The 25,108-nt window shown below is 42.5% G+C and overlaps 1 protein-coding gene across 9 annotated transcripts in view; it reads right to left on the bottom strand.

Annotated features, from left to right (window-relative positions):
• Positions 1-345: 345 nt before the first annotated feature.
• LOC112562405 (extensin-like) overlaps positions 346-25,108 on the bottom strand; it is a 41,659-nt gene continuing 16,896 nt past the window's right edge. For 3 of the 9 annotated variants that reach the window (XM_025235660.1, XM_025235698.1, XM_025235681.1), the window contains 11 exons: positions 18,594-18,742; positions 17,524-18,328; positions 15,959-16,870; positions 10,233-10,351; positions 9,414-9,509; positions 8,738-8,916; positions 8,265-8,294; positions 6,651-6,818; positions 5,673-5,804; positions 4,370-4,534; positions 346-3,994 (listed from right to left, as the gene is read on the bottom strand). In XM_025235660.1, coding sequence (XP_025091445.1) covers positions 3,912-3,994; positions 4,370-4,534; positions 5,673-5,804; positions 6,651-6,818; positions 8,265-8,294; positions 8,738-8,916; positions 9,414-9,509; positions 10,233-10,351; positions 15,959-16,870; positions 17,524-18,328; positions 18,594-18,742 — 2,838 coding nt within the window. In that variant the 3' untranslated portion in view covers positions 346-3,911. Of the gene's footprint in view, positions 3,995-4,369; positions 4,535-5,672; positions 5,805-6,650; positions 6,819-8,264; positions 8,295-8,737; positions 8,917-9,413; positions 9,510-10,232; positions 10,352-15,958; positions 16,871-17,523; positions 18,329-18,593; positions 18,743-22,401; positions 22,586-25,108 lie in introns of those variants that run through there. The other 6 variants (XM_025235725.1, XM_025235667.1, XM_025235691.1 and 3 more) reach the window with 6 other exon arrangements.

Raw genomic sequence — 25,108 nt, 5'->3', positions numbered from 1 at the left:
CAAGACTCAAGGTTCAGTTTATTTTGTCTAGGGTCATTACCTTATGGAATGGTTGGGGGCAACAAATGATATGGAAATATCAATAAAAGAAAGAAAAGGAGATAAAAAGAGGATAATAACAATAATTCTTTACGAGGTGTATAAATAAGTAGCATTTTTTACATCTAGCCCTCGCATTATGATGGGGAAAGTGTTCGAAATTTCTAGACTTCTGTCATAACAAACGGAATGACATAGAAAAAGAGAGAACTGGATGATTGAAATGTGTACAAAGCAGGGAGGAGGAGGAGGAGAGAAAGAGAGAGAGAGAACACAGCAACACAGTAACAAGACATGGAGGCCAGCTCGTTGTTACATATTTTATTGCAATCAGCACAAACATATATAAAAGCAGAAACTCCACGCAGAGACGAAACTAACAGTCCTGTGATTTTGTCAGCGGGCGGGTCGAGTGTCAGTAGCTAGCTATTGCGACTGTTGACAGAAAAAGATGATAAGTCCGAATCATTTACATTCCAATTTGCAATCAATGTTTAAAACAAAGAGACAGCTCTGTCAAAATGAAAAGAATGAGAATATGGCGGCTCGTGGCTTTGTGGAGGTTAATGTAAGTCAAGCGTCAGTAAATACTGCAATACCTAACTGCTACGCAAACTCAACATAAAAATTTAATAATTTGCCAAACTCCTGGTAATATCGATACATATTTCACACCCGTCAGGTGTTCTGTTCTTAACGACTTCAGTCTTATTCAAATCGAATGTTTTGGAGTGTTAAATAAAATTGCAGCATGTGAAAACAACAGGGAAACAATAGACTTTTATTGGGTTGCGTTTCGCGTGGGGATAAGTTTTCTTCTCAAACGATGGGAGCAAGAATAAATGAATGAGAGAGAGAGAAGTCTACCGACATTTGAGTACGAGGTCAAGTTTAAGTACATGGAGCAGTCGTAGCGCCCGATGAAATAACCTCGTAAAAACGAAGATCTTCAAGCGTAAAAATCTTGCTTTGTGCTAAACAACTAAACATTTGTGGGTTTTTTGTTGTTGAGAACCTATGTATGTCTAGCTTTTTAGAAAGTATCCAGTACAGACAAGAGACTCTCTGTCAGCAGGCGATCATCTCAACAGTGTATCGCGTCTTTGGTTAGTTTTCTTTTCAAATGATACAAATTAAATCACACATTAACGACATTATCCACGATAAAGAACTACTAGGAGGAGCTGTTACTTCTCCGTTCGCGGATACCGACAACACAGTCGTGAAACTGTCATCTCTTTAAAGCGCTTAGTCAACTTGCTGATACTGTATTAATCTTGGGATGCCTGTCCGTGTACGGCTGCTTCTCTGCTTACAGTTGATGGGATGAGAATTTTGGCCTCGTCATCCTCTAGCCTCCTTGCTAACATCGGCTGTAGTGATGAGTGATAGATAAGCGAGAGCTGATTAGCAAGCATCCTTGCTAGGAGACCGGCAGCCGTAAAAAAAAAGTGTTAACTAGCTGAAACTCTCAGCAAGTCTTTTAAGTCTGAAACGGACGCTTACAACAGCAACTGCATCATACAAAAAAAATAAATCATCCGTTACTTCATTCTCCTCTGGATCAGCGAGTCTCTTGTATGACTACTATAAAAGGTAAACCTAATTGCAACATTGGACTCTATTTAATAACAGAAGAAGAAATGTTTAGGTAAATGCTGGAGTGGATCATGCTTTTATCACTATACTGTTGCCTGCTTTTCCCACTGTTGTCAGAGCCACGAGATGACACGTGGAGTCTCGCCCACTGGTCGCACAGACAGCTGTTATTTGCGAGCACGTGTTGTGCTGTTGGATACTAGTTTCTTGCCAGCCCCTCTAAAAACCGTTGCCGACAGTGAAGGATCTCACGACATGTGGCTATTGTTTCAGGTCAAATGGAGACCATCGCCGGGACGCAAGGTCGCGCTGCACCAAAGAAAGGCGATATATAACAGACGATAAAAAGGATAAATACAGCTCAAAATAAAACCGGGCCAAAAATAGTCTGTACATCGAAACACAAAGAAAGAGAAGATTACATCTTCACAAACTCTCTCGATGGGCTAGGAACGGAGGCGCGTGGCGTAAACGCTGGGGTTAGGAGGATGGACACACAGGGATGAGTTTGGACTACTTCACATCAGCTAGCAGTAAGATCCTTGGTAGACAATGTCTCCAACTTTTTTTGTTATTATACGCATGTTAAGGCAAAGGTTCAGGCGAATCACGATTGATCACAGTTACATGTGTTTTGTGATGGTGAGAGCATCTCCGACACTAAAGACATGTAGTATGCTCATTTAGCTAATGTCCATGTTAGCTACGACTCTTTCAAAACATGTCTTACTAGCTTTAGAGTTCTGAGCCGAAAGGACTGAGGAAAGCGTATTTCTCTTTAGTTCAATTCGGCACGAAAGAACAACTGACAGCTTAGCAGACGTGACTGCTATAAAGCGAGCCAATGAGAAAAATGTTGGCAGGCGCGTGAGCGTGCTTTACGTGAGCAGACATGAATAAGACCTAACAACACTATCTTGGTAAAACTGATTCCCTCGCCAACAACACATTTACATACATTATTCTGGAGCTTCTTACATTTTCATAAATAGATTTTAACGATATTCTCAAAATAACTTTCATCATTTAGCTAACAAACGTCTAATGTGGTTTCGATCGATAGTTTATAAGACTTGATTCTCTTTTTGAGATTTGCTTATATACTTAAAAGGTTTTCTACTAAATATATTTGAAATGATTCTATTCTGTGCATAAAACACTTCGATATTTTCCACCATCTGAATCAACCTTCTCAAATTTCTGCACTGTCCTGCTCATACACGTCCTAGCTCAGAGTTTCTCTTAAGGCGTTCCTAAGAGAGTAACCCTGCCAGTAATAAAATGAATACCATCCAAGTCTTGCATCATTGTTTCTAGGATTTAGATTTTCTGAGGTCGGTTAGCCAACCAGGCTCAACTTTTAACTCCTGCAGAAAACCAAAAATATTGTTTCACAACGGAAAGATGGTCTGAAAAAAATTCCTTGCAAACATCTCATATTCACAAAAAATAAACATGCGAAAACTTTCGATACAAGGCACTCGGAACAAGATATTTGTCTCAAACTGAGCTCTGCGTTTCAAAAATAAATAATGTGTTTATCTGTATACTAAATATGCATCTTGTTAAAAAACAAAAAAATTCAAAGCCCCTTTTCAGTGTACACTTCCATCAAACTGTCGAATCACCGCGTAAGGTTTTGCTGACTATAAGGCACAATTGGTGAGACAAACCAGATGAGCAGATAATGCAAAAAGCTTATACGTCACGTTTGCTGAAGACGATAAAATAGTTGAACACAATGTGCCTTATCCTACTATAACATAAGTTACATCACTCGAACACGAAAGTTCAGAAAGTCAAGAATAACTGGCTACCTTTGCTTCGCTCACGCTTTCCATCTCGGTAAGAACTCGAACATAACATATAATAACACTATTTTTGGTATGGAGCTGAAAGGATGGGCCAGCATAGTAATATTCTTTTGACGAAACCGTGATAATATTAAATATCACAACATCCCAAGTGAATTCGAACATGAGAACACATACTAAGTGACTACAGCTGCGCCAGTGTCCTAGGCATTGCACATTCCGCTGGGCTTACGGTGCACTGTCGCGCTTATCTGCACCAAGGAAAGCGAAAATCTAGATCATACCACTGTTTCTATGTTAAAATTATGATACTGGTGCAGATTTTGAGATATTATCCCCAAAGGCTGAAAATGAGAGCAGACAAGGAGTCCTCAGTCTTTTATCGAGACCTAGCACGTCCTAGCCTCCGTTGGTCCGAAGTGACGCAGGCGCTGTGACGTAGCAGACACGGCTGGCTGACTAGAAGTCTGTTGCCGCAGCAGGGGCAGGGGGAGGGGCTGCTCTTGCTGTTCGCGAAGGACCAGCTTCACCGTTCTGTTGCTCTGGAACAATCATGTCCCGAGTACTTCAAAGTCGGGTTTCAGTGGAAAAAGATGGAATTACACACTCGCACGCACGCACACAAATTGAAAAAGAGACTCTCGGAATAAAACATACAAAATACCACAGACAGGTATCACCCCCACCCCCCAAAAAACAGGTGGGTGGGGAACCCCAAGCATGCATAGCAATGAAATATTAATCAGATTAGGCAAAAGTCATAAAAATGTTGTTTTGAGTAATTTTTCATTCCCAGAATAGGCCTACTGTTGTAAAGCACTCGTCAGAACCGTCAAACAATGAACAACAAAGTTATCCCATGTTTCCAGAACCTTCCACAGCAACATCGCAAGAATATTTAGAGGAGGTCACGTTACCATGGGATGGCACTTCTGGAGTATCATCTCCAACTGCCCTCTGTAAGGTGCGGAAGACCTTGGAGGGAATGTGCCCGCCCTTGTAGCGCTTGTCCACCACTTCGTCCGGGTTCAAGGTGTCCGGCAGTCCGTCATCCTCCTCTTCCTCACGGACCCCACCTTGTGCTGTGCACACAGTCATGCATGGCGGTCACTACTGCTGTTAAAATCTGATTTTAATATCAGCCATCGTCTAAGCCCCTGACTGCTACATTATGGTAGATAATACAGGCGGTGTGCAATGTCTTTTCATTTGGTGGTCCCAAGTTCACAGTTGTAATTACAAACGTTCAATGTTTTTAACTATCGCTGCACTCTACGATTCAGTTTCCTGTAGCTAAGAGGTTTCCTATTCATCACAGTCTGTAATAATCTTCGTGTATGTACTTTGTTCTGGATAATAGAAATACTGAAATATTCTTCGGTACAATAACATGAGAAATGATGATCCCACTCTATGTTGTGAGTCAACACATAATAAGTAATTTTGTACTAGAACAGTTGTAGTAAGAACAAGTTCTCTCGAGCCATCTTTATTAAATTGAAAGAAGCTCTAATAAAGAATCAAAATCCTTAGAGCAAAGCATGTGAAAATCTGATTTAAACAACATTAGTTAAATACAAAGTCTTTTCCTTATGCTTCTTTCTTATGAAAACTTATCAATCTCTGAAGATATTTACACTCACAGATTGATGAAACGCATGTAGAATACTCACGCAGTTCCCAATCACAGCAATGTCAATAACATGGGGGCAGATAAATCATGCAATTACAGTTGCACCAACGTGCCCAGCAAGGCATGCCCGTTAATTAACGATCATTAGTAGCGCGCAAGAACGATAACAAGTCATTATCGTTAGGCGTGTTGTTAGCATGCTGGCTTCAAGCGTTCACACTTTTAATCTCTTTGCCACTAACTTCCCTTAAGTTGTCACAGTGACGACCGTTAAACTGTTAAACCGTTGAGCTTCTGACCATGCTGTTTGATGTTTAGCTATATTTAGCTATGTTATGTGTGCACAGAGGTGTGGCATCACTGTCACTCCATCTAATTGGAATAATCCAAGCTGTTATTTGCGCGAGGAACACTTTTTGGCTCGCCGTTTTTGTGTTTTGTTTTCGTTAACACATGTGCAAAAGCGCAGTGATTTCTCTCTTCATTCTTTTTCTCGAATTATCAGAGATAAGCCAAGGCTTGCTCGTGACTTTAAGGGACTAATCAAATCAGACTGGGTAGGAGGATTGGGCGCGATTTATACTCACTTTCCAACGGGTCGTGCTGTGCCCACGTCTGGAGCACCCGGAAAGACGGGGAGGGTATGTGCTTGCCCTTGTACCGTATAGACGTCTCGTCATAGTTACCTACTCGCTCCTCCTCTTCCTCCTCCCCCTCTGCTGTGAGGTCGAGGTCGAGAGAGGCACGCACAGAAATAGACAGAGCATGTGAAGTGCTTGTCAGTGCAATGAAATGTAATGAAAACATTCTTTTTTCTTATATTTTTTCTTTGCCAAATACATGTAGTGTTTTATTAATTTACAATGGTTCAGGATAAATACCTGTTCGTTCATATACATACATAAAGGCTTTTCTTTGAAAGATAAATACCAGGTCACATCTTTGAGAGCCCACTGATGTTTTAAATTTGAGAGTAATTGATTTTAGAAATGATTGTTTTAATTAAGTTGGACGATAAAATATCAAAATCAGTTTTGGGGTTTCATATCTACAGGAGGATTTTCAAAACCACTCGCATGCTAAAAGTATAATGTGCAGCAATCGGCTATTCTGAAATCATTTTTTGAATTACCACTAGCAGCAAGTTATTTTCACACCAGTGCACAATGATTTGTACTTAAAAAGAACAAAACACAAAATTTAATATATCAAACGAAAAAGAAAATGCTGGGGTTGAAGGAATCAAAACAGAAAGCACGAAATGGCGATGATTTTAACGTACAGGTAATTTTAATGTACATGGTCAATGACGATGACAATGAGGCTACACCAAAGTTATAGACAACATCTAGATCCTGTTAAGTGTCGGTGAAGTAAGTTAGTAACGACTAAACGAAACCTCGCTGCTCTATGTAAAACCCACAATAGATTGTACACAAAGAAAAAGAACTCGGTTACTGTTAAGACATACAATACACTAAAATGAAAGAAAAAACATTGATTATAAATAAAATCGTAGAGTTCACGTCAAGAAATGGCACTCAGAAATGTCGCCTTTCAATCACCTGTTGTGTGGTTCTGGGAACCTTCCTGTGGGAGCTTCTGTAGCCGCTGGAAGGACTTGGAGGGGATACCACTTTTGGGGTGAAGGCCGCTAAACCGCATCTCATCATCGTCGGCATTGTGGACTGTAGGGTCACGTGGTCGCCGTGTTCTCACAGGGGCGGGAGGCTCTGTTGAATACGTCAGCCTCATTTTCTCCATATACCCTCACATTTGTTTAGACACCTAATATGTACCCCATATGACACACGACCGCACCCTAACATCCTTAAACGGTTACCATGCTTCCTGTCTGACCCGTCCCTGAGCTAGTAAACATCAGGTCTCTTAACACAGTTTTAAGGATAAGTGATAACTGACAAACATATGGCTTGTGACGAGATATAGAGAGAGACTGGGAAAAGAGTGAAGAAACCAGAAGAGAAAACATTTCTTCCTACTCTTCCCATCAACACACACGCACGCAAACTACAAGAACAAAGGCATAAATACAAACACACATAAATGGAGAGAGAGATGGTAGACAAGAGAGAAAGAGTGTGCGTCTTGGACATCTTCAACAAAATCTCACATAAAGCATGGAGAATTTCAGGTACGTGGAAATAAATAATTAAACAAAATATAGAAACCAAGGACAGATTTATGAGGAGGGATATGAAACAAAGAAAGAAGGAAGGAAGGGAAACATTTTGCATTGATTTTTCACACAGAAAAAGTCAGAATTGAAGCCTGACATTCCGAGATAAAACATTGGCGATGAAGGCGTTGACGACCAGCATCTGACAAAACAATAAATGTTATAAGCAGGCCCTCTCTAAGCTTGGCAGTCCCTTACCCTTTACTGTGATAATGTTAGAATTAAGATGAATGACTTTTTTTCTGAAAGGGTCATGATAATGTGTAATGAGAAATGAAAGTCTGGTCTGAACAGTGCAAGACAATCAGGCAAAGCCCACAACCTTTAAAGCCAGTCCTGTAGCCATGCTGATAACCACACCAAAAGAAGCGATGGCACGTGTTCACTCAAAGCTCAGAGTAAGCGAAAAACAAGCTATTTTCAGACATGAAAGTGTGGAAATGTTGAAGATTTGGCTATTTATTCACAGAGGAATGACACACTGTTGACAACAAGCAAAAGGGAGATAACTGTAGGAGACAAATCTAATAATATAATTTTTGACAAAAATTTTTAGAAGATGTCTGTCTTTAAAGTTCATACTTCTATGATCTTTGTTTTAAACTCAAAATAATTTAACCGTGTAAATTAATTAAGATTAAAGAAAGGTGGATAGAAGTTATGAGTTTCTTTCTTAACACAAATTAAGCTTCTACGGTCAGACTGGAAGGGATGGCAGATGGCGCGCATAGAGAGAGAGAGAGGGAGAGAGAAAGGAAGGGAGAGAGAAAGGAGACGGGCAGAAAACATGCAAAGTTCAAGTCAGCTCCCAATGAAAACCACAAAACTTCATCCATAGCTACAGCATCAAAGGATCAAAAGAAAAAAGAACACAGTCGTGCTGGTGCAGTGTTGTACTCTAGAAACAGAATTAAACAAGGCAACCACAAACAGGCACAAGAAGCTAAGCAACCAACACGATCACGACCCATCATAATACCGGTTTTGGCAGGCGCTCCGCCCTTCTTGCCTGCAAGATGACACACAACAGGCACTGCATTGCTTGCCCCATTTAACTGAAACGCTAGTGCTCAAAAACTTCTTAGAGAAAGTTTTCGAAATTTCTAGAAACATACTTGATTTTTATTTTTTTTCCCCTTAGTAGAATTATACACATCACTGATCGTCATAATCTCGAAAACTACATTAATTCTGACTTGTTTGAGACACTTTGTGCATGTATCTCATCACCGCTACTACTATTACCACATCCCCCATGATCATTAATTATAGGTGACAAAAGGGAAAGGCGTCCCAGAAAAAAGCTATAAGATCAACATAATAGAAGTCATTATATCAGCAATTTCATCACACTAAGAAATTCTAAAGTCTGACACTGAAGGAGCGCTGACTAGAAACAGAAATTTTTAAATTCAGCAAACCAGATGACCTAAGTTTGAAGTTAGTTCTTACCTGGATCTTCTCCCGCGTTCTCTGTGTCGGTCATCCACTGCAGCACCTTGAAAGACATGGACTGTTTCTTGGGGTTGGTGCCCATGTTGAGGTTGATGGGCGACTCGTCGATCTCTGAGCGCGGTCCCTGGTCTACTTGGCGGCGATAATCCTTCTGAATGTGCCCCACTCCAGGCCGTCTGGTCATTGAAATTAAAATGTTCTTCAAACGCTAAGTTTGCAAAAGTTCGATTCAGTAAAAACGACAGGAAGAGTCGAAAAATTTGAAGGACGAATGAGGAAACACGTGCAACTTAAAGGAAATCAAAAACAAACGCACAAATAAACCGAAATGTGAAACACAAGAAAAAGCACAGGAGGAAATGTAAAATGTCACTACATAGTACATTAAAACATTTTATTTTTTGTTAATTTTTATGTTAAATCAACAAATCCGTTTTCGGAGAAGGGAGGCAATGACAAGGACTATAGCTAGAAGAGAAGAATGGGAAGAAAGGAACGTCCTTTTCGATATGTGTCTGAGCAAAATCGATCGAGTCACCCCTTATAATTCAAACTTCTTCTAGTTAATAAAGATAGACCTTTTAGTTGTTAATCTTGTCTTCATGCAGTCACATCTGTTCCCTTTTGTTAAGTGGTAATGGTAACTCATCCTACATAGCGGTCTATAACTTACCCTTCATACCCGCTCCCTGGAGGAGTAGATGGTTCTGGGGAAGACATCCCTCCTGGCTTCTTAAATGTTTTAGGAGCTGTTGGTGGCCCAATTTTTCTGCCAGTGACAAAATGTTTCATGAAAAAATATGTATTTCTTTGGCAGAATATAAAACGAAAGTGAAAAGAAGAAAAAGAGGAGAATGTGAAGAAAGGATGAAGAAAAGGAGGGGACCATAAAAAAGACGAACTATGGACGGTCGCCAAGTTGTCTATATTCTAATTTTCTTATTTTCAAGGCGACATCAGATCTTATCCCGAAACAGGCACAGGTTGAAACCAAAAATTAAAAAAATTGAAATTAAGCATAAAAAACACAGACTGAAGTCCTCTTCGTTGGGGGAACATTTACACTTCAACAGGGACGACTTTTCACAGGATAATGTCAACATCTTTGACCATGAGGACCAGTGGTTCCAGAGAGGAGTGAAGGAGGCATTTACATTGCTGTTGCTAAACCTCCCCTTAACAAGGGAGCCACCAACTGCCGGCAATGTGCAACAGTCTCATTTAGTCACATACCCTTAGTGTACATGAAGGTATTGTTCATTGACTATGACACAGTCACGCAGCTTATAGTCGCTGACGAAGATATGAAGAAGCTACAGATAAGACTGTGTTGTCCTTATAATTAGTGTTTACAAAGACACAAAAAACAAAACTTTTGGAGAATCTGAACAATAAGAACAGAGGGGCGGGTTTGCTCTCAACCTTCACAGATGGCCTCCTCTGGTTACCCAGTGTTTTCAATGCAACATGATGAAATTAAAGTCAGACTCACTTCTTCAGTTCCTGGAGGTCGACGCCGTACGAGAAAGGCTTGGGTCCTCCTCCTTTAGACTTCAGTACACTGGACAACAATTCATCCGGGACTCGCTGGCCGTCAACACTTGTCCCCTGCTGTAACAATGACGTGGAACTGATAACTGATGAGTGAGATATAATAAAGCGTGCATAAATGCTGAGATGAATGACTTGCTTTTGATGATGGGACCCTATGTTGTTGATTTGCGGACAAGGTGCCGTACAGCATTATGCAACATCTTTAGTCAAAGTAACTGGGTGAGTGGGAATATTAGAGTTTTGTTAGAACCAGACCACCTGAGTATTTCCAAGTTTACGACAGTTAGTAATGATAATGTGTTTGGTAGTGATAATTACTCTACGACGATGAGCAGATGGAAGAAGACGATTCGAAGAAGGAAAGTAGAAGAGTCATTCATCCTTTACGGGCACAAAGGTGAATCATCTCTAGCTTCTTGGTCATCGCTTAAGAGCTGAGTTCTCCTGAGACAGGAAGCAAACAGGATTTCGGGAGGAGCTGGGATACGAGTCCAGACCAGCCAACTGCCTGTATACAGTCAGTTAAAGTTTCTACACGTCCAGGAGCTTAGTCTACACAGGACCAGCTACAGCCGATACTGACTTTGCAGTCACTGCACGTCTTGCCTTGCTTTTCTCAGGAATGTCATATGAGCTCTAGCAAGCACCTGGCAAACCCTCTATCGCTGACGACTACTACGACGACAATGACGATGATATGTGCAGCACTTCAGAGGCTTTTGTGTTGTTGGAAACAGCTCAGAAGAGAGAACTATCGTTAAACTATCTTCATTGCACGAGGACGTTTGATGACACGATGAAAAGAAGCGGAATCATTCAGCTATCTCGATTACTTTGCAAATGGATTTGTTGTCGGGATGGAGATAAATAAGTAAAAATCCCACTATAATCTGTATCGATGTTAAGATGCAATGCCCTCCGGCGATTGTAAAACACCAGTAAACGTAGCTTGTATCGACAACTTAATTTTAAAGAGAAAAACTGCAAGCATACCCACCGCAGCACATTGTAGGGATTAGAACATGAATACATCCAAATAAAATCCAGTATTCAAGAACCGATTTGCATGGCAAGGAAATTTATGCAGAACATTCCTGTTATAATTTTATTTATTTACTTATTTATGCAGGGAAGGATGCCTAATACTGTAAAGGAAGTCGGTGCATAGCAACGTGTAGAAAAGTGAGCGGATCTGAAGCAAGTAGTTGGGACAGTGTAGCATGAAGGTGGGATGGTGGTGGCGGTTGGGGGATTTAGAGCGTACAAACACGAGATCAAATCAGGGACGCGGAGGATGACTGTTTGTCACCAAATGTCACAGGTAAACAGGAACGGGGGCGCCTGATGGCCAACTGTCCTCACCTGGGCCGGATCTCATATCCAGTCCGCAACGACCACCCTATGCTAGAAAACCCTGCAAGTCACGAGGGCCAAAAGGTCGTCATGCAAGTCTTTTCCTCTTTTCTGTATTTCATGTCAGTTTCCTCATATTTGTGAAGTTAACAGACTAAATAAGATCAATCATTTAGTAGGATTGAAGTTCTGTTGTGAATAACCGGTAACCGATCTTGTCGGAACAGCTAAACTGTAACTGGGTCAATGGCTCGACGTGAATGTCAATTCTGTTGGTGCAATCGAGGTCACAACAGACAAGAAAAAAATACAATTGCGAAGGGTGAGAAGTGTTGCAAGGTGTACCTAGCCAGTTTTATTCCTATCCTGGGTATCAAACCAGTTCTATTTCTGTGTAATAAACCTGTCTTAGTCCTATCTTGTTCAAACCAATCATTCCTGTGTACACAAACAGTCTTAGTATTATCTTGCGTACGAAACCATTATTATGCCTATCGAGTCTGGTCAGCACACCAACCAGTCTTATTCCTGTTTATCAAACCAGCCTTAGTATTTTCTTGTGTACCAAACCCTATTCTTGCATATCAACTCAGTCCTCTTCATGTGTATTTAATCAGTTTTAGTACTCTCTTGTACCAAACCACCGATTGCTGTCTTGTATGTCAAACACACATTCTTCGTGTCCTTCAAGTACCAATGACATTTTCATTCCTTACATTTGAATCAAACCAGTCTTGCTCCTATCTTGTGCAAGCAAGGGGCAGGGAGCTGTAAATATTACTCCAAGCGTGAGTAATACTGATCAGTTATTGATCCTGCAGAATATTCAAGTTGAACATTCGCTTGTACAAATACGACCCCTTTAAAAATTCTATACTGAAGACTACCAAAGCAGAAACATTCATTACATTTTAAAACTTCCTTTCTCTCTTTTACACACAAACATTGTGCCAGTGCATGGGAGGGTCGCGGTGCGCGTTGCTGTGCTAACTAATTAACGATTTAATAAAGTTATAGTCTGTCATAATCACACTGCAATATTTTGATATCATACAACTGGTTTATATGTCAGCAGGTGGAGAGGATGGGGCTAAAGAATAGGCCGTAATTGCTCTCTCCCTGTGACCAAAGCAAGGGTGACAAGAGTTTTCTCAGCTGACCTCTCTCTCTTCTACACCCTTCCTCCTTCTCTTACTCTCTCTCTCTCGCCCGATCTGGCCGGAAGCCTCATAGTTTTACGCCCTTGATTGCCGCTCAGCAAACCTTTTAGCAGAAGTTGTGCTTCGGTCTGAGTGCAGTGAGTCACTTTACCACTGCAGTAAAAAAAGTAATAAATATTTTGCACCACCACTAAATGTCAATTAAAACTTCTTTTTAAAAATTCCTATTGCACAGCCCTTGTACGCCATAAATACTGTGAAAACGCATGACGATCTTCGTATACAAATAGGTGGTTTAAGCACACGGCACTACATCTGTCAGTGCTTGCTGTTATTAATAGGCTCAACGCCAAGTGGAAGCGCCGATCATTTGTATAAGGACACAACAGGGATCCGGGTGTTTTCTTCAGTTTTGTTTGACCTCCCGCAGAGACTAGAACATCAAAAAAGCCGTATACACCTGCTTACAAATGACTGCAAAGTAAGCCAGATACGCCCTTTACATGTGCAAGAGCGATTCTACTATTTGTAAATAAATAAAAGAAAGCTAGAATTTACGCTGCACCGATGCATTGCAAGTCCAACTACATTTTTCGTTCGGCTACAGACAATTTACGAGAGGCAAAATATATATAGAGAGTGACAGTCTCGCTTATCTACAAAATGCCTATCATAAGGGCCTACCTGAATTCAGCACCTTTGTGACCTTTGACCCACTACAAAGCTTAATAACCCAAAGTACATTCAGGTACCTGCCTTGGTAAGTAATCCTTCCAAAAGCCAGAACCACTGATCACAGCCCAGTCTGGTATTCTTCGACGGAACAACCTGCCTCAACACTGAGAGCACAGCTAAGAAATCCCTCTCTGAAACTCTTCACCTCAAGAGTAGTCTGTTGGGGTCAAAAATCGCCGAGTAGGTCCTGGTGGGTGGAGCATGTAAAGGCGCTGCGTGTAAGAGAAGACAGGAATGAGGCGACAACAAGTGTACAACACTGAGGTGCCTGCTGACTGCCAGTCGGGGACAGGTCGCGCGGTGGGTGGATGGGTGGGGTCCAAGTCAATGGTACTTCCCTCACTTTGGGCAAGGCTATAAATTATGTTTACCATGCTGGACGGCTGGGTCAAACTTTCTGTCACACTGCTCTGTGCATCAATGCGTGCACTTGTACAATGCAGAACTTTTTTTTTCCTCCACAAGTGAACCAAAATGTATGCGTTTCTCGACGGTTGTTTCATATAATTCCGATGACTGAGAAGAAAGAAGTTTCAACTGTTTTATAAAAAAAATTGCCTTGAGATATCTGAGAATTTTCAAGATATACAATGTACTTTTTGCGTTGGCATATACCAAAAACGATATCAGTAAACACAGAGAGACACAGAGATATTAACGAAAATCTCCATCAGTTCTCTCTCTCTCACAACCTCTTTCCCCTTCTTCCCGCAAGCATGCAGGTGTTTATGTAAATATAATTGTGGGTGAATGCATATGTATATGTCAGTATATCAAGCAGGGTAAGGTTGAATTCATGGGAGAAAACCTGAGTTTAAAAACAACGCGATACATTTGACAATGTATATATGTTTTAAAAATAATTATTTGTCAGATTTTTACTTTGTGTGTGTATTCTTGTATTCACCGTATTGTTTTTGTTTTATAGGTATGCAAGCGAACTGGCTAGCGTGAGAGAAAGAGAGTTACTTGCTGAAAGACCTTTTGCTCTCATACTGTAGGCCGTGTGCTAACATGAGATTTCACAAAATGGTATATTAAGTTATCTGAAGACATGCTGTTTGGAAAAAAAACCTAGACATGAATATCTTATTCAGCTGGGGTCATACGACCAGTTTATAACAACGCGACGCTAGAAACGCCTTGACACTGACAAATGATTATTCATTCACAGCCTTGTAAGGGGTCAGACAGGTTTGTATTGAGGAATGTGATATTAAACATACAGAGTTTTTCCCCCGAAGCATGCACGTGGTGAATGATGTGACGGGGTGGAGGAACAAGGAAACGCTGATGGAACAGTAGTCTCGGCAAGCCATAACTGTCCAAAGAGTTCTCTCTCGCCTTTGCATTCGACTCATGCACGGGGGCCGCCGAAAAGACAGAAAATCTTGTCGGTAAAAAACCGTCGGTAATGAGTACCTGACTACATAGAGGATTGTGGTAAGGCAGAGAGAGAGAGCTTACGAAACTACCATCTTTCCACATGTGGTAATTTCTCAATTAAAATAATAAAAAAATCAGTTAAGTTGTAGATAACGATACTTAAAAGCCTCGATCAGTAAACAGCTCAAGGATCACCCTATTGGTTAGGCAGCGTTGTAAGTGGAGGCAATCCACAGAGCAGAAACACTGAAACCTGTTTGCACTTCATTCATTCAGCCTGGAACGGTTGACGTGCATGATGATGATGATAAGCTAACAACACGATTCCTCCGCGTTTAGATGATATTGCTATCGTCTATAAGCAACATAACCATGATAAAAGCCTCTTGTTCAAAATAATTCATTATGATTACCTAAATCTGAGCACATAATTCTTTCATATGCGACCCTTCAAACACTGACTTGGTAAGAAGTCCAATACAATGCATTAAGTTGCACCGTACAAATATTTTATGGCAAATCCCCTCTGTGAGACAGCGGGAAAGAGGTTACTGAGGGGTATCCACGTTCCAAAGTTGACCTGTTTCAGAGAGCATAATAAAAATGCTAATGTGTGATGTTTGTAGCTCGTGGCGAATTATTATCTTGTAATGATCTCTAACCTGTCCATTGAACACGTTTTGCACTTGCATGGATCTTTAACATTACTCAGAATCAAAGCCTCCGAGGTTAGCAAGCCACTGCGTTTCCGTACTCGGTGTAGCTGACATTCAATGGTGCTATGCATGTCAAACAGATCTTTCGTGACAAAAAAGCTGCGCTTCGATCAAAGCCTATTGTCCCTTCTAGAGTTAAGACGTTATTCTACGAAAGACATACAACGATACCTGCATTAATTCGCACACTAGCCTTTTCTTTAGCACACTGCTTGCGGTTGTCGACTACAGCAATCATGCAAAATAGTTACAACTAGGCAGTAAACAGACCGGATGTAATGTCTCACAAGATGTGTACATTGTCGTAACCTCACCTGACGACTGTAAGTCCCCCAGTCCGACGTAGGAGGCGGTGGTGGAGGTGGAGGTGGTGGTGGAGGCGGTGGTGGTGGAGGAGGTGGCGGCGGGGGGCAGGCTACGGGCGGGGGAGGTACCGGAGGAGGCTGCTCAGACACGGGCGACAGACCCAGGCGAGAGAACTCCTCACTCACGCCAGCAGTCGCACGTGGTTGCTCCTTGGCAGGAGGTCGCGAAGGACTCCACACGGGGGCAGCAGACACGGCACTGGCGGCTGGAGGAGTCGCGTAGGCAGGAGGTACGCTACCCCACCCTCTGTTGTCCGCAGGCTCTGCAGAGGAATAGGCCGCGTCGTATGAGGGGTAGTCACGTGACGCTTGTGGGGAGAAAGTGGGACGAGACACGCTGGTGAAGTCTGGCTGCGCCTGTCGCACGCCAGGTGAGGAGGAGGTGACAGAGTCCTGCCTGCTGGACGTCCTCGTGAATACGGGTCTCGCCTCGTACACCCCATCGCCCGGCTGAGGCTCATACCTAGCAGGCGTGGGTTCGGACGCCATGCCGAAAGCGCTGCTAGGACCTGGGACTATCCGGTAAGGCTCAGGCCCGCTTGCGGCAGGCTCGTACCCAAAGTCCGACACCCCTTCCTGACTGCGCATAGTGCTGGGCATGTAGTCGTCCGCACTCTGGTTACGGTCGTACCCACTCTGACTCCTCTCGTAGCTGGTCTGACGACGCGGGAAGGTCTGAGAGTAGGATGGAGGTGCCTCTGGTCGCGGTGCCGTCATGGGGACAAAGTAAGGTTCTGATGTATTTTGGCTTGCCTGGTAAGCGGCTGGTCGCTGCGGCTGAGAGAGTGGCTGGTAGGTGTTAACCTGTGGTGAAGTCAGGCCTTGGCTGTAAGACGTCGGCTGTTGCTGACTGTAATCACTCTGAAAAAGGGCGAAAAACACAAAAACTGGCTTTTCAGTCGAATTGCTGCTTATTATGAATGTGTAAATCTCAAGCAGCTAAATAAAACAGGGATGTTTCTATCATCAGCTCAAAGAACATCAATAGATGGACACTTTTGGAAATAGTTATAAGAAAGTGTGTAAAGCATTCTGAAGAATCAAACTGCGTGAGAGAAACCTAATTATCTCCCCTCAATGTGCCTGCTAAGTGAGAAAGATGTAAAGAGAAATTTTGCCTTGGACTGGAACAAGGGACATAACTCACTTGTCAGCAAGCCTTTGTACGCGAGAAATAGAACAAGACCGACAATTATAAACACACACGCTTGCCTGCTAAACGCCTATTACTAACAATGAAAGATGTACATAAACCCTGTGCTACTTATTCACTAGTCAAAAATACCTGTCACATTAGACAACAATCTCAAACTTTGTTACCTATTCTAATTTTCTCTCTTTATTGCGTTTGTTTTATTGTCCAGTAATGTTTCAGTTTCCTTTCCTTCAAGACGTAAAAAAAACCAAACAAACTTTTCTTAGTTTGTTACCCTTGTAAATAAAGATTTGTCATTTGCATTCTCTTTTTTGAGTTTTGTTACTGAAACAAGACCTGAGCTGTGGTGAGTGTTCACCTGGAAAGATGGTTGCGGGCGGTAGGCTCCTGTTGGCGACATGGGACTTTGCTGTGGTCCGCTGGACTGCGAGTAAGGGCTTGATGAGTACGAGTTCACTGTGGGCCTGACGGGCTCGGCGCTGTAGGGGCTGGAGACATTCACAGTCGTGTAAGAAGGCACGCTACTTGGCTGCTGGGTCCGCAGACCGCCGCTGGTCGGACTGAAGGGCACGCTTGCTGAGGAGGAAGGAAACCAGTCTGTCTCTTCCAGCGGGTCAGCGTAACGGGACCCGATGCGACTCTCGTAGGCCTGCGTGGGATTGAACTTAATCTGCTGTGATTGGGTCTGCGGCTGGGTAGGTGGCTGACGTTGGGGGTGACTAGTGAAGCTGATTTTGACGCTGCGCGGCTCCTGAGTTTGCTGACCACCACGGTCACCGCTGTAGCCGACGCCGCGCGGCAGTGACATGGAGCTTCCGACATTGTACGAGTTTTGCGCATACAGGTCGCCACCCGCGTACGGTCCTCCGCCTCCTCCGCCACTTGGGACGCCGGACGAGGCCTGGTACGGGATGGTGTAGTCTGGCATCCCACTGTCGCCGCCGTAGCCGCGTGGTGTTGGTGGTAAGGGCGGCTCCGGGGCTGAGCGCTGGATCTGGATGCGCGTAGAGCCGTCCGGCAGTGTGGTGTGCGTGGCGGGCGCGTGGTTCTGCTGCACGTATTGCACGCGCACGTTGGGCGAGTAGTTGTCGTGCAGCTGTGCGGTCACCTGACTGCCGTATGACGTGGGTGGTGACACAGGGCTCTGGGGCAGCGTGTCTCCTCTGTCAAAGAGATAGCGCACATAGATCACATATAGATCACACAATCACACATATATCACACATGCATACTTCGTTCTGCCAAAGTAAAATCACACTACCCACTAACATCTCACAGTAATGACATTTCTGACTACGAATCCTTCATGCATTAATTGTTCAGATGCCTGTTTACCAGATGAATTTCGTTTTAGGAAAGAATAGACTAGCGGTCATGCGATCAGGTAAAGGAAAAGCACGAAGAAGGGTACAGTTCATAAAAGCTCACTTTCTGATGGTCAGCTGTAGTATGTTACCAGCTCGCTTGATGAGCTCTTGGCCCTCCATGTGGCTCAGGTTACTGGCGGCGACGGTTCCAATCTTCAGTATGACGTCACCTGTGGCCAGGCCCGCCGCCGCCACGCTCCCCGGCGTTACCTAGGAAACACACGCCAGAAACGTCACATACAGCAACCATCACACTGTCGTTACCTGAAATATGCATGGCATATACTTTAACTGGAATGCGCATTTCATCAAACATTACCTGGGGTATATATGTCCCACCTTGTAACATCCCCATTTCTGTAAATACACCAAAATCAAAATTACCTAATATACGTATACTACCCATATTATCTGGAAAATACATAACATCCATATGTATCCACATAATCTAATATCAATATTACCTAGAATACATTGATTGCATTCCTCTGAAAACACACAATTATTATATTATCTGGAATGTGTAGGTTTCACAGCGCTTCTTCCAGTTCTGTATGTTACTGAAATGGACTGAACTCTTTTTTCGGTAAAGTATAGAATTAATACTGGGATGGTTACATTTTGAGTTTCGCTTGTAAATTGGTTTTGTTCACAATTTTTAGTGGCGTTTATGACTTCAGTTCTGTACTCAGACAATCTGTAAAGGTATTGTGCGGCCAGGCTGTGCACTAGCACGACGCATACTTAGGGCCGCGGAAGGTCAAGGGAAGATAACATAATCCATTCGTAAAGGTTACCGGTCCTGTTTTGCCAGAGTTCATAACCTTGCCTTCTGCTCCTTCAGAAGCAACAAGCACTCTCCTCACTCAAAACCATGCCGTCTTTTTTTTTTTTTTTTTTTTTTTTTAACTTGGTAAAATTTCAACACCTAAAACACAAACATCCTGGCTCGAGCGCCTTGGACTTCCTCCAGTTCGTGTAGTTTGTCAGCCGGCAGCTCCCTCCCCAGCAAACTATAACGCACTAGCTTTGTGCGCAAATGACTTTTTTTTTAGGCGGAGAATTTCAAGCTAAACATAACGGCCATTGCATTATACCTTGGTCAACCATTAATGGACATTTCCCTGTTTTGTCCCGCGCCTATGTTCAAAACCATTCTAAGCGATTATGAATATTAAAAACATGTGAACAAACGCACAAACACATCCACAAACATATTTCACATCATACGAGAATCTTTATACAAGAAAAAAAAAAAAAAAGATAAAACTATAGATTATTAGTTTGAAATTGTTTTGCAGTACTATCAGTACTGATCTACTCAATCTTCAGGGTATTAATTTTAGAGAATAGTTTCCACTGAGTAAAGAGCCTGTTCAAACAAAGACTTGTGCAAACCGCAAATGATCTGGCGATTTGAAAATCTACCAAATCTTGCTATAGAAGTAAGGTGTTCTTTGAAAATATACAAGATAAAGAGCATGATGTTATAAGTGATTAAACTTTTGCTTTATTTCATGAAATGTTTTCGTTTGGAATACGATTAATAATCTTTTCAATGACTTTAAATGAATGTTTTTTTATTTCAGGAAATAATAAATATTTCTAGAGTGGTTATGGAAAAGAATAAAAATACAAAAACAGGCTTGGTGACACACTCTCCCTCTCTCTCTAACACACGCACACTTATTGTGTTACACTTTATTTTTACAGTTAAAGCATTCTTGAAAATGGTTATCTGGTTGATTTACTTGACACCTTGTAGTAATTTCGTATGTTTAATGAGTTGGGAGAAAACCAGAGTATTTCGACAGCAAGCCCTATGAAGAGCTGTCACATCTGAAGTGTTTGCCAGAGCAACATTTACCTGACAATTGCCACTGTAATGGTGCTAACTTCCTACCATTGTGCTACCAGAAAACCCAATGTCCATGGATATAACTGTAGAGAATAAGCATCGACGGTGTGAAGAAAATCTCTCACTGTTATATGTATTGTTAAATGAGAATATTTCCAAGGGTTCATGCTCAGGTATTCCACAAAATGACTTCCCGGTATATATGATAATCTTTTAATAATCTAATCAAAGACCTATAAGTGCCGAACTGCCACAGTTAGAATTATAGGGTGGAAATGTTGTTTTCATGCTGTTATCCAAGGGGAGAAAAACCAAGTCCATCAATACCGCCAAGAACAGAAAGGGTAAGAAGAAGCGCAGCAGGTATGTGACTTGCTGCCAAGTGCACCAACTCGCACGCGCATGCTTTTTGTGTGTATGTCTACCATGTACTTGCCTCCCTTCATAGCAGGTACTCTCCTCAGCACAACAACGGGGCGCAGATCGAAAAACGGGTGCCGCTGAGGCCAAAATTGAAGGCGGAAATATTTTGGCTCTGACATGTTTAAGACAGAATATTGCTTTTTAAGGTCAGCGTGGTGCAAATCTTTCCCTAAAGCCTGATTAAAAATCAGTGCAAGATACTTTTCCTTCCATTCTCGAGATACATACCTACAAATATTATCAGGCACAGAAAAAGGTCGAACTCGTGACGTAGAATGATAGAATGTCACACATGCTTCCAGTTCTTCTGTTAGTTGTAACCTTGACAATGCAAACGTCTCAATGTATAACACTGTGCTCCGTGTTGTAAATCCCCCACCCATCAAAAAGAGTTAATTAAATAGAAAATTGAAAACGTTTTAAAATATACAAATGACAGCGCTTCGCTTCTAATTCCACGCTTGATTCGGGTTAGACCGTAGTGCCAATGTCTCGTGAGGAAATTTGTATACGAGTATACAGAGAGTTGTCTTCTTCATTCAAAATGTATAGCATGTATAGCATGTATAGCATGTACCGCCCCCTTTTTTATACGTCCTGCAACTTTTCTATTCAGTTACTAACAACAGGACTGGGTAGCATGTTGGGTGATGTTAATTTTCAAAAATCGCCATTGGCCGGTGTGTATTTAAGGTCTTAGAAATGACTCTGGAGTTACCGGTTTCAGGTACCAAGTCGGCTATTAGGGCCAAACAGCGAATAACTCGAAGAAGCCTTATTTCAACACCTTGCGTACAACAATCCTTCTTTGAAACTGCATTTATTTATGGTAAGGAGACAAGTAGTCTTTGCCACATCTCTGGCACTAAATCCTGTCTGCTCAAGCAGAGATAACCCCATAAGAATTGTGGAAGAAAGCATGAACCAAGTCAGACATTGGAAGAATATGTTTCAGGTGTGCCTGAAGCTTGCATGTACAGCCAGCCATGCTGACATCGGCTAAAGGTGAGGTGTTGTTTAGCCATGTACTCGAGGCATGACTGTTGCCGGTTTCGAGCTGTGACATACGGTAGATATCTGCGTCCCGGTAAAAGCATAACCTTTGGATGATCTTTTATTGTGCATCACAATTACACCTACGCATACAATGACATTATTTATCCGGATGGCTTGTTGGTGATTTATGCCGTCAGTGATGAGCTTAAAACAGCAGTACAAATCACTGAAATATGTTTGGCTGCTGTCCTTAGCAACACAATATAACCCTGAAAAGACTCCTGACAAGAAGTCAATAAATTCATCCACAGTAATCAAAAGCTACTAAGGACATCTTGAATGTTTTTAAACTACCAGGTAATAATGTTATTTAGTGTTTAGTACTTATGTACTTTTGTTATTTATTGTTTTTCAGGGATTGCCATTGTGATTCCGAGTTGATATACCATTACTGAGCTGATTCCACTGACACTATTGCAAGTAAGAGCTTCTATTATATAAAAAATAGTATTAGAACAGTTCTGATACTAAAAGCTGAGATATTCATGAAAACATTTCTGTACTTGTATGTCAGCGTGTAATGTACACTCACCCCTCACGTCTCTAGCAAGACGTATCCTGAATCCCAAGATCCTCCTGGAATCCACGCAAAACGATTGTCCGAGCTTCCAGGCACACCTTTACCTCTAAATAAGCCTGGTAAATAAGTGCTGGATAAAACTCGACTAGCCTGAGGCAGCACACTAATCGATTCCAACAGCGCGTGAAAACGAGTCCGATGAGGCGAGCAGTCAGGTATCACATAGGAACGGGGTCAGAACAACAAAGCCACAGGTCAGCTTCGCGCAGAGGAACTGGCCGCCTTGTTTGTGCGTGTGCGAGCGTTCCAGCTCTCACAGACTGGGTGGAAAACAGTTTGTCCACTGCTGGTCCTCGGACGCAGAAACCTCCAGGAGCCCTGCCGAGCTTTGAGCTAGTTGTGCGAGAAAAATATGTTTACACTCTGCTGGTCGCTGCCTCACCCTCAGACCTTTAGCAACACCATTTTTCGCCACCCTCCGCTTTCGCCACACCCTTCTGGCGCACGGCATTCAAAACTGTTGTGAGAGCGGCGATGGGCTTGGAGCACAGACAAGCTGTAGTGGGCGTTGCACGGGGTTTACTCACGCTGGATGAATTGCATCTATGCGGTAGATGCTGCCTCGCTTCTTCTTCCGCCTCCTGCTTATGTTATGTCCTGAAAGCTCACGCTAGCATGGCCCGACAACAAATACAACAACGCACACATCTTCACTAGTTCTTTAGCCTCATTCTTACCTGCCCTGAGCGCGGCAAAGCTCGCTTAATATTATTATCTTCTCGGTATAAATACAATTTCAAGTGTGTGTAAATACTGGCTGACTGATTGTTTAACTCTGGGAAAATTTACTGGCACTGGAAAGAAAGTAGCGACTGAATGAGAAGACTGAAACAACTCCATACCACACTCTGATGACCGAAGTTTTTTCCACGGTCAGGTTAAATTAATGATTCTAAGCGATGATTGTTCGATTGCTAATTCTACAAAGCACACTAATCTCTGTTCTGTAAGTCATGTAGGTTCTCTATGGAAACAGTAAAACGTCCGAAAACAGCTACGTCATCTGACAGCGGTGCGTGACGAACAAGCCTCGTTTTTGGCCCCCTCTTACTGCGATCAAAGTGTGTCAATATGACCGCACGATAGTGGGATCGTAGATAAATCCTCGTAGTCGATCAGTACACCTTCCGAACAACAGTCAGGAAGGGTAGCGGGGTTGAGGAGGAGCACTTAGGATTGACATTGTGAAGCAGCAGGGCCCAGGTCAAGACCGTTACCTCTCTCTGCAGTTGATAGCGAGGACGCCATTGAAGTCGTGTATCTCACCGAGCACCACGTGATGTCAGGTACAACACAAACGTTTATGAGTGATGTCACGAACACCAAACATTACACACGATGTCGTGTAGCAGGCCAATAAACGATAAATGACGTCACACCTCATGCATGTGAGTGACGTCGTTATAAAGTCAAACACCAGGTGATGTCACATCAAGCAAACTTCAGGTGGCATCGTATATCACACCAAGTACAAAGCGACTTGCTATACAACGTGGAGAACTAAGCTCTCACCATCGAGCTGTGCATCACGTGATAATGCGGGTAGAGGTGTGCGCGTTCTCGCAAGCACCGGCAGCCCTCACGCACACTCCCTGCTGATTGACTGGACTAAGCTGGAGAGGGAGGGAGGATTTCCGGAGGTGCCTCTTGGCCGGCGTTTTCTTGATGACACATAGCTCACCAGCCTTAGCTATTTTGAGGTTCACAGAAATGTCAAGGTGTTTTTTTTTTAAATCTTTCTCTTCTGTCGCACCTTTTACAATTCCCGTATTTCGCTCTGCGTCCACACACACACACAGATTTTCTTTCCCTTGCTTCCTTGCATAGCAAACGCAAGCACATCCGATCCACTTACTGATACTGGCAAATTGACCAATGCAAACAAGAAACCTGAGGTTGTGTTAGACCACGAGGACATCGCGCGTTCATTCTAAATATAGCTTTCTTATTTATTACATACCAGCAAGCTGACCTCCCGCATGCTGTTCGTTCTGTGCGTTTACACAAGCCTTCACAGCCTAGCGCAGTTGCAATGTGTTCTCTAAGAAAGACACAAAATATAAGCTAACGTGTAATGGGCACATCTCGAGAGGACCAGTATTAGCACAGACGATTCTCCGTGGAACAGGACAGGGAGAAAAAAAAGAAGAGATGGACAGAAAACATCAAAGAAGGGCCTGGTTCTCATTCGGCGCGTCCCAGACAAGTGCGGAAAACCGAGAATGTTCGCGAGGGTTTGCAGTAACATAGTCAGATGCGCTTGTGGCCAATCAGAAACAAAAAATTACGTCACTTTAACCTTTACGCTGAATTGTCAGATATATATATATTAATAAGTTTTTTTTCTGCAGTATTTTAGTCTGGTGATGGTACGACCTGTTAGTTGCTTTAAAAAAGACCAGAAACTAAGTTCATCTATACTTCAGTACCCAGAACTGAAAATGCAAGAATCGACTTTGTGACAATTATTTTCGAAGTGAAAGGATTACAACCAAGACAATTTAGAACTGAACTGAAAATGTGTCAAAATACTCGCAACTGCAGTTGTGTACCGACATTTCCTGCATAAATGGTTACGCTTAAAGCTCACACCCTGCCATCATATCAGCAGCACAAATTATCTTCAATAACCCAATGGCATCTGCTGCACAAAATCTAG

This window comes from Pomacea canaliculata, linkage group LG1 (genome assembly GCF_003073045.1).
Source record: "Pomacea canaliculata isolate SZHN2017 linkage group LG1, ASM307304v1, whole genome shotgun sequence".
NCBI lineage: Eukaryota > Metazoa > Mollusca > Gastropoda > Architaenioglossa > Ampullariidae > Pomacea > Pomacea canaliculata.
The sequence above is the reverse complement of the archived record's forward strand: the minus strand, read 5'-3'. Positions and strand labels throughout refer to the sequence as shown.